Below are 9,662 nucleotides of genomic sequence, written 5' to 3'. Positions count from 1 at the left end.
CTTGTCCAACTGAAGGTATCTAGGCTTTTACTGATCGTATCAACCCTATTTGGGTTTAATTCATGAAATTGGGCATGCATGTGTTTAATTTTAGCTGAAACATGAAGAAATGAAGTTATTTACAATATATATATTGAGTTTGGTTTCTGAAACAGTTTGAGTTCATATATACTAACTTATGATTAATTGTATCAAAAGAATGTATTGTACACGTATCTATGACAGTATTCAAATCTACAAAACATTCAACTACTTTTCTATTAGAATAGAACAAAAGAATATTACATGTAGTACAAATAATTTCACTACCTATATATGTGTGTATAGATCGATATGTACAGATCGAATATGGAACATACCTATAATTTCACGAGCCAATATGTGTGTATGCATATGTATAAGTATTTCATCTATAATTTCGTTTTGACTATTACAAACAACTATTTGGTTGAACAATTCCAAACGCCTTCCCATTTACATTGGTACAATATGATTGAACCACTTGATTTCGGCAAGTCAAATTCACGTTTTCGAGTCTTATCCCACTGCATGGATTTGTTGCACTACAATCAAACTTTATTGCGACGGATGTTGCTGATGTTCCTCGAATGTTCCGGTATAATACATCATTAACTTGCAGTCCGGATACCTATTGAAACAATATATGAAAATGTACAATTGAGATATTGCTGAGATTGCTGCACTAGCTTCCTGGAAAGAAGATACAATCAAAACTTAAAAATACATACTAGGAAGTAGCACTTCGCATCAGTCAGCAGGTGCCAGGTGGTGAATCCTATACTATACATTAGCTCTAAAAGCCCCTGCCTTAGATTGGGTGTATAAATATGTGATTCAGATATTGTACATTTGTACAAGGATGGAAATCACACTGCACACCTTATATCCTTTAAGATCAGACTCGGTTATATCCACCACTTCAAACTTCCAGCCTTTATTGTGTGAGAATCTCTCATACCTGTAGTAAATTGTTATCCAGAAAAGGTGAGAATCTCAAAAGTGAATACATAAAAGAATTTACAAGTATTGATGTTAACTTACATTTTAAATATGTCCATTGCAAACAAAGAAGCCTCTTCCCCACCAGTTCCTAATTAAATCATTAATTTGTCAAATAAAAGAAAAGAAAAAATAAATGCAATGGAATAAAAAAGTGTTGGTATGCGTCACTATGAGCGGATGGGAAGGCGTGTAATACCTGCCCTGACCTCCAATATGCAATCCCTCTCATCTGCATCATCCTTAGGAAGTAGGGACTTGAGCAACGAACTGTGCAGTCTTTTCTCTTCCTGGATGGCCTGATCCAATTCGTTGGTTGCCATATCAAGCATGTCTTTATCTTGAGAACATTCATCCATGAGTGACCTCAACCCATCAATCTCCTGCAGAGCAATAAACCCATGATGTAATTAGGTTTGTACAGAATTACAGGTAACAGTTCTGAAGTTTTTGTTCTAATTTCAATACCTTGTGTGTGGCTCTTAATTGATTTATAAGATCCATGGAAGCGCTGAGTTTCCGAAGCTCCTTATTAGCCCTTGCATACTCTTCTGGTGAGGCATCCGGCTGTCTTCAACCAACCAACAGGTCCAACACCATTTCAATTCCAATTTTGTTTTTAAAAATGATCACATTTCACTTTTTTTTTTCCATCGTAATTAGAAAGCAAGCAAATCACATAGAGAGTCATAGACATAAGGAACCTGGCTTATGAGATTGTGAAGACAAGCACTCCTCTGCTCAATAAGCGACAGCCGTTGCTCCATGATCTTAATAAGCTTTGGGGACAATTGGGGTTGCAATTCTGCACTTGTTTTTTATTTGTATAAAGTAAAATAAGAATTTAAAAGAAAAAGACCCAAGTAGCAGAAAAAGAGAGGAACACATTCGAATACGCACCGGTTGAGTAAGAACAAAGAATTCGGAGGGGATGGGAAAAAGCCGCCATTGCTGGTCGAAGTGGCAATGGCACGAAGGAGCTGCTGCTTCCACATTCGATTTGTTTTAGCGCCCGAACCAAATTACGCCACGCTTCGCTTCTCATTCTCACGCTCTCCAGACCCTTTGGGTTTGCGAAGCCAAAGTTACAGAATTTAGGTGTAATTTTTGTGATAGGTAAAAGAAAAAACCAAAACAAAACAAAACAAAATATGGTGCAATGCAAGCAAAAGCTTCAGAGCAGACTGAAACAAAAGCTTGGAATAAAAAAAATGAACTCAACAAGAAAAAACAGGAAAAGATAAAGTTTTAAAGAAGAAATACCTTGTGGGTCTTTGGGAAGTGAGAGCAAATCAGTAAAACAAGCCTCCGAGATTTGGTGGGAACTGTCGAACTAAGATTGCGGGAGTGAGTGAGTGAGTGAATGAGGTGAGATTGTGTGAAGAAGAAGAAAACTGGGAGAGCCGAAGCAGAAGAAGAAGGTGAAGGAGAGGAGGGTTGCAGGTCACACCAGTGGCTGCAGGCTGGGTGGGCTTAGCTTGGGGAGCTATTGGGTTGTTCACTTGTTGCTCTAAGTCAAAAAAAAATTAAATTCTGGATTTTCAAAAAATTTTGAGGTTTAAAAATATGAAAATTTTGAAAAAAATCTTAAAAATTGTTGATTTCGTTGAAAATTTATACTAAAATAATTAAAACTTTTAACAAAATTTTAATAATTTCAATTCGATAATATTTTAAAACCTCAAAAAAATAAAAATTTCAACAAAATTTCTTTCAAAATTTAATTCCTATTGTCTCTGACATCCCGTTAATTACAATTTAAGGAATGTTGTGAAATACATAGAAAAAGACTCTTTGCATGCCCAGGACTCTGTAAGTACTTTCCGAGAGTCTATGTATATTCAAGTCCTAATTTTTTACATTATTGTTTGTTTATCATTTTTGGCATTAGGGGCAAAAATCGCTATTTTTCAAATATAAAACAATTGTTCACTCATGTCCTAAAAATTTAAATTTATAAGAATATGTGGTGGTAAATATCCACACTTTTTCGTTGTATCAGAGCATGAGATTCTTAGTTCGAGTCTTTGTAATTGCATCCTGATAATTTAACTTAAATTCCACATGTTGGGCTATAATGGTAAAGTGATACACACATATGAAGTGGAATATTAGAATATGAAATAATTGTTGACCCACATCCTAAGTAAGCAAGGAGTAAAATTTCGTTTTTTAGGAGTATGGAAATTTTAACACCATACCAAATTAATTTCGAAAAATTTCGGCGAAATTTTCAATGTAGAGATTGAAGAGAGAGAGGGGAGGCAGAGACCGGAGGGAGAGGGAAGGCAGAGCACCATCGCCGGAGGGAGAGAAGAGATCGGAGAGGGAGTTTGCAGAGGTGCGCCATTGTTGGAGGGAGAGAAGAGATTCGGGGAGGGAGAGGGAAAAAAGAGATTAGGAAGGGAGGAGGGAGAGGGAAGAGAGAGATTATGAAGGGAGGAGAAAAACTGGTGAAGGGAGAAGAAAAGAAAAACAGGAGAAAAAAAAAAGAGGAAGGTAGAACTGGAAAAAGACGAAGACCACTGGGGGAAGAAGAGGAAAAGGAAAGAAAAAAAAGAAGAGAAAAGAAAGGAAAAGGAAAAAAAAGAAAAGAAAAGGAAAGAAAAAAAAAGAGAAAAGAAAAAAAAAGAAAAAAAAAAAGAAAAGAAAAAGAAAGAAAAAAAAAAAAGAAAAGGAAAGAAAAAAAAAGAAGAGAAAAAAAAAAGGAATGAAATTTTTTTAAGGTAGATTGAGATTTGGATTTTGGAGTCTTTAGCCAATTGGAAAGATAAAAAAAGGTTTAGAATTTTATTTGGGGTTTGATTTGGTCATTTTGGTGTTTCGTTTAGTTGTAAATATAAATTATGAAAAAGAAATTTATCCCCTTATCATGAAGTTTCATTTCCTTAATGTTTGATTTTTCAATTACGATAATTTGTAAAATTGAAATTTTAGATAAACCGTTGTCGCCGCTGCTGCTATCGGATTGGTTCTATTTTAACCCAATTCGACTTAATTTTACTATCGAAGACCATTTCCAAGTCCCTTTGAGTAAGCTTGCTACTTTCCGTTGCCACATTGATGATTTATTCGTGTAATTTTATTATGTAATTCTTAATTAGTGAAGTATTTTTTTAACAGCATTGTCTCCGGCGCGCATTATATTCATCACATATCACATGAAATCTACTATATTATTTGATTTCTTCAATGTTTTTCATCAATGTAGTAGATAATATGTTAAATAAACATATAGTCAAGTTTCATTCAAAATTTCCATATTTTGATAGCAATTTTCGTCGTTTTTGTCCAATTTCATCGAAAATTTCCTCGAAACTGAAATTTTACTCCTCAATCCTAACAACATAAGGTTTTGGAATATCGATATATTTTTTTATTGAAAACGAACAAAAAAAATTAACCTAAAGAGTGACAACATTAAGGATATACAATAACTTCTAATATGATAGCATTGTATGAGCCAAGGAAGTCAACACATGCAACCTTAAATTAATTAATTATACTAATATATGTCCTCAATTGAATTCAAACTTTTGATAAAATGTGTGGTCTAGATTTGTTAACTCTGTATTTTCATATTGTCATATATTTATGTTACACATTAAAAGTTAATTAAAAGAAGCAAGACAATTCCATAAAACTCTAAGAAAATAATTATTTGTTTTATATAGTGGATGAAAGATTCAAATTTGGACCTCATCCACCAAAGCCACAAGGGGAAAAAAGGCCCAAATACATCAAACAACACTATAGAAGTACATTACACCTAATTTTGATGTTTTCCCTTAATTTTTATTTTCAAGTAAAATATGTTGGGCATAGGGTTTAGGCTGCATAGCTCAATAAGAGAAATGGTTTTGCCAAGTTTTGCTACCATCATTCAGTCAAAAGTACGACATGAATTGAACCACTACTACCTCCAATTAAACAATTTAGAAAATAATTATCCTGCTAATATACAATAATCCACCCTTTTATTGATCTCCCCTTCATCCTTCCTCCAAAAACAAAATCAAAATAGTTAGTTCGCTAGTTTCAAATGCATCAAATGGCTTAGCTTTTTTTCATCTGGTGCATCTTAATTGTTTCTTTCTTTCTTTCAGCTCTCCTCCCAAAAGGAAAAAAAAAAAATTGTTCAATCAACACTACGTCATAAATTTCTTACAATAAAAATAAACAAACTAAAAATAAAGCAAATAAGAGATGCACCTAAATTAAAAAGCAAATATTTGAAAAGAAACAACATTAAAGGAAAAAAAGACTTGATGGCCGTACTTTTCTTTTGGCCTAAAATATACATAATTACATAGCATTGAGATCTTGGACTCTTTTTTTCTCTAATTCTTAATTGGTTTGTCCTTTCTAGTAGTTTCTTCCCTATAAATTTTTTTAACTTCCTTCTGCTTTTCTTTAAATACTCTTAACTTGGTCTTTGCTTTATTTGTTTATCATTTGGATTCAAGTAGTGTGTCTGTAGATTGGGTAAGAAAAAACATATGCATCAGCACAGAATATAAATGTGAATTATGTGAGGGGTAAGGCTGATGGGTTTCTTCTGGTATATGGCTTACAAAATTCACAAAAGGAGAAGAATTGAAAATAATATTAATAAGAAAAACTATCAAATGAATGGTAAAATATATATTTATAAAACGAAAAGAAAATAAAAATAAAATGAGGCTTCGCGTGTGTAAGTTTTTGAGGGTCGGGTGGGTATTTGACTTGAGTTAACAGAACACCTCTCTAACTCTCCCTAAATTCAGAGGCTTCTCTGACCCCTCACTCGCTAAAATCAGAGGCTGAAGACGATGCTGAAGAAAAACCATTTGAGCTTTCTTCACCAGCTGAAGACGACGATGTGGAGAAGTGCTTCTTCTTCTTGCAACAGACACAGAGGTATTCCTTTGCCTTGTCTTCACTACTCTACTCATCTTCTTTTCTTCAACAATTACTTTGCCTTGTTTCATTCTCAATCCTCAAACCCAACAAAATCTACAAACCCCCAACCCAAACCCACTAATCTCCACGATGCTTTCAATTTGTTCAATACCATGCTTCAAATGCGTCCTCTGCCTTCGGTTGTCCGTTTCAATCAAATTATGGGTCAAGTTGCAAAATTGAAACATTATTCGGCGGTCATATCTTTGAATAACCAAATGTGTCTGTTGGGAATTGCACCTGATGTTTATACTCTAAACATTATCATTAATTGTTTTAGTCATCTGAACCAAATGGGTTGTAGTTTATCGGTGTTGGGAAAATTCTTTAAATTTGGTTTTGAACCAGATGTCACGACCTTCACCACTCTAATCAGGGGCTTTCTTCTCGAAGATAGAGTTGCTGAGGCTGCAGGACTGTACAGAAATATGGTGGAGGGAGGTTGTAAGCCCAATGTGGTTACATATAATACATTAATAAACGCCTTTTGCAAAAAGGGTAATAATGGTGCGGCTATTCAATTGCTTAGGAAGATGGAACAAGAAGGCTGTAAACCTAACGTAGTTGTCTATAGCACGATCATTGACAGTCTTTGTAAAGACACACTAGTTGCTGATGCATTGAACCTCTTTACAGAAATGATTAGTAGGGGTATTGCTCCAAACGTCGTTACGTATACCTCTTTGATTGATGGAGTTTGCAAATTAGGCAAGTGGGAAGAAGCTACGAGATTGTTGAAGAAAATGGTGAGTAATAAAATCTTTCCAAATGTACACACCTTCAATGTCTTAGTAGATACACTTTGTAAGGAGGGGAAAGCTGTGGAAGCAAAAAGTGTGGTTGAAATGATGATTCAAAGAGATATTGAACCTGATACGATTACATACAGTTCACTTATGGATGGTTATTGTTTGCGAGGTGAATTGAAGGAAGCAAAAAGAGTTTTTGATCTAATGTGTAGCAAGGGTGCCATTGTTGATGCTCATAGTTATAACATATTGATAAACGGATATTGCAAGCATAAAAAGATCGAAGAGGCCATGATGCTTTTTGAAGAAATGTCTCGTACAGGACCAGTTCCTAATACCATTACGTATACCACTCTTATTTATGGTTTTTGCAAAGTGGGGAGAACACAAGATGCTCAAAACTTGCTCTCTAAGATGCAAGCTTGTGGCCAACTTCCAAATGTCCAAACTTATGCTGTTTTACTGGATGGCCTTTGTAAAAACCAACAACTTTCTATGGCATTAGAATTGTTTAGAGAGATGGAAGGCAAGAAGTTGGATATGAATATTGTAATTTACAGTATTCTTATTGAAGGTTTGTGCATGGCCGGAAAAATTGAATCTGCATGGGATCTCTTTCGTGGTTTATCATCAAAGGGACTTCAACCTGATGTGAGGACATATACTATAATGATTAATGGACTTTGTACTGGAGGCCTAATAGGTGAAGCCGAAAAGTTGCTTAGAGGAATGGAAGAGAAAGGCTGTTCTCCAGATGATTGCACCTATAACACAATTATTCGAGGGTTTCTTAACAATGATGATACATTAAGGGCGGTGGGACTTATTGAAGAAATGGTGGAGAGGGGTTTCTCTGCAGATGCATCAACGCTGGAATTGATAATTGAGCTATTGTCTAAAGATAAAGTAGATCCAGCTTTGTTGGCATTGATAACATGAGTTGATTTGCCTCTTTGAAAATTCATAGTTTTTTCAGATACTCATCATTATCACAGTGAACTTTGAAACTACTGCACTTTTGACAATGATGGATGTCGTCTATATGTTATCTATGACATATTCATCATGTGAAATTTATGTCTTTTATCATGTAGATTCTTCTGGTCTTTAGAGCTGGGTGTGAAAGTTTATTGGTGTGGTAGTTGTTGCAGGTTGGTTGATTGTGGTGGTGGTGGTGGTGCAGTGATAGTTTGTTGTTTTGGTAGAGGTTTTATGGTCAAAGTGGTTCACAGCGCTTGTGGGTATGCGAGGACCTGGTATGAGGCTTGACCTCGTATGGTTCTTCCTTCGAATGGAACAAAGATACCCCTGAAAAGTTAATATGTAAGTTTAGTTTACACTTGATAGATACTTTCGAGTGAAACCTTGTATTTTCTTCGGACTCTATGTTTTAAATGAAAAAAATTCTGTGATAATTTGTCACTTCTTTTACATAGAAAATGATGTAGGGACCAAAAAGATCAAAAGGATGGAAGATTTTCAAAATGAGGTACAAGTGGAGTAAATGTCATGCTTATATTTAAATGAGGATTAAAATGTTATTTAAAAGCTTCTTAGCCATATTGAGTGGAGTACCCTATGAAATCCATCAAATGGCTCATTTGGTCATTTCAGTTCAAAATGCCTTCTCATCTCAAATATTTTCAATATTGTCTTAATTTCCGGTATTCTCTTTGGTGAAATTTAAATTGTGAACTTGCTCCAATCAAGAAAATGAGCAAAGGGTAATGCATAGTCTGGTCTGCCTTGTCATCATTCTTCTACAGCTGTACACTTTGACAATTGTTGACTGACTGTAACTTGTTACATAGTTAGCTGTGAGATTGTATTTAAAGGCTAATTGCTTCTGAAATCATTTAATGAGAAACTGATTAATCAGATTGTGTCTTTTCCTGGAAGCTTGTGTCTTCTATTCCTCTGTTTCAACACAGCCCCACCCCACCGGCTTGTTTTGATTTTATTTTCATTAATATCTGTGTTATGAATTCGATGACATTCCTGATCATTTTCAAAGGTATAAACAAAATTTTAAATGTTAGGAGGACACAGATTGATGCCAAAATATCAGAGAAACAAATACATAACGATGATGTTGATAGATGCTTGACATGTTGTGCTATCCAGGAAGAAATGAAACCAATCTTGATCATATCTTGCTTGAAAATAATCTTAGTAGAAAACTCCATTAATCCCTGAGACTGAGTAGTTGCGCCCAGAATGGGAACTCTTACTATTGCAAGTTTGTTTTGTGTCATTTAGTGACTCTAGCTTGGTTGTTGGGATTATATATATTGGAGAGTTCATTGTTCATTAATTAAATTTAAAACTCCCACTTCTGTGTCTACAAAAACTTCAATAAAACTCTAGTATTGTTTAATACATACTTTATGGTGGGAAGGTGTGGTGACTTGAAAGAGGTGGTTCCCAATCATCACAGTATTACATCCAATTTTAACTTTCAGATATATAACCGTCAATTTGCTTCTCGATCCAATTATGGTTTGGAAGAATATTAACCCTGCCACATCTTCCCATAAGGGCCAGTACTGCAATTGAATTAACTTGATGTCTGCACTTACATCTCATAACTGTCACTTGTTGCTTCATACATAAATAAAGAATAAAATATCTAACCAGTTGGCTTGTGCAAAATTGCAAATTAAGGATCGCGTAATGACGCCTGAAACACCTCCCAGTTCATCCACCTTTCGGATTATATTTTCCTCTCATTACTGACTGGTTAAAATATCTAATTTCATGTTTATAGCTAATATATATGTAACCACCTGAAAGTAACCACTTATATATATATATAAAGCTCCTCTTACACATCTTACTTCACCCCATGGTTTTAACACCCATGTTTTCATTTGGTTACTCCTCTTAGTTTTAACACTAAGTTCTGTGAGTAATTTCCAAAATATTTTAGCCCCTGGTTTTAACTCTACTCCT

General features: G+C 34.8%; 2 protein-coding genes across 2 annotated transcripts; one reads left to right on the top strand and one right to left on the bottom strand.

Annotated features, from left to right (window-relative positions):
- Nucleotides 1-576: 576 nt before the first annotated feature.
- LOC147282659 (peptide chain release factor 1, mitochondrial-like) lies at nucleotides 577-2,497 on the bottom strand. Its single transcript, XM_086248258.1, has 8 exons — nucleotides 2,284-2,497; nucleotides 1,921-2,083; nucleotides 1,725-1,825; nucleotides 1,489-1,587; nucleotides 1,220-1,403; nucleotides 1,063-1,111; nucleotides 901-979; nucleotides 577-711 (listed from the first exon to the last, which is right to left on the bottom strand). Exons 2-8 carry the CDS (start codon nucleotides 2,063-2,065, stop codon nucleotides 577-579), a joined length of 792 nt encoding a protein of 263 aa, XP_086104384.1. The 5' UTR covers nucleotides 2,066-2,083; nucleotides 2,284-2,497.
- Nucleotides 2,498-5,996: 3,499 nt separating this feature from the next.
- On the top strand, nucleotides 5,997-8,109 carry LOC147282658 (uncharacterized). The gene has a single exon (XM_086247494.1). The coding sequence runs from the start codon at nucleotides 6,075-6,077 to the stop codon at nucleotides 7,647-7,649; it is 1,575 nt and encodes a 524-aa protein (XP_086103620.1). The 5' UTR covers nucleotides 5,997-6,074; the 3' UTR covers nucleotides 7,650-8,109.
- Nucleotides 8,110-9,662: the final 1,553 nt, after the last annotated feature.

Source organism: Dryas octopetala, chromosome 6 (assembly GCF_963921425.1).
Source record: "Dryas octopetala chromosome 6, drDryOcto1.1, whole genome shotgun sequence".
In the NCBI taxonomy this organism is placed as follows: Eukaryota; Viridiplantae; Streptophyta; class Magnoliopsida; order Rosales; family Rosaceae; genus Dryas; species Dryas octopetala.
This window is presented reverse-complemented; position numbering and strand designations above follow the sequence as displayed.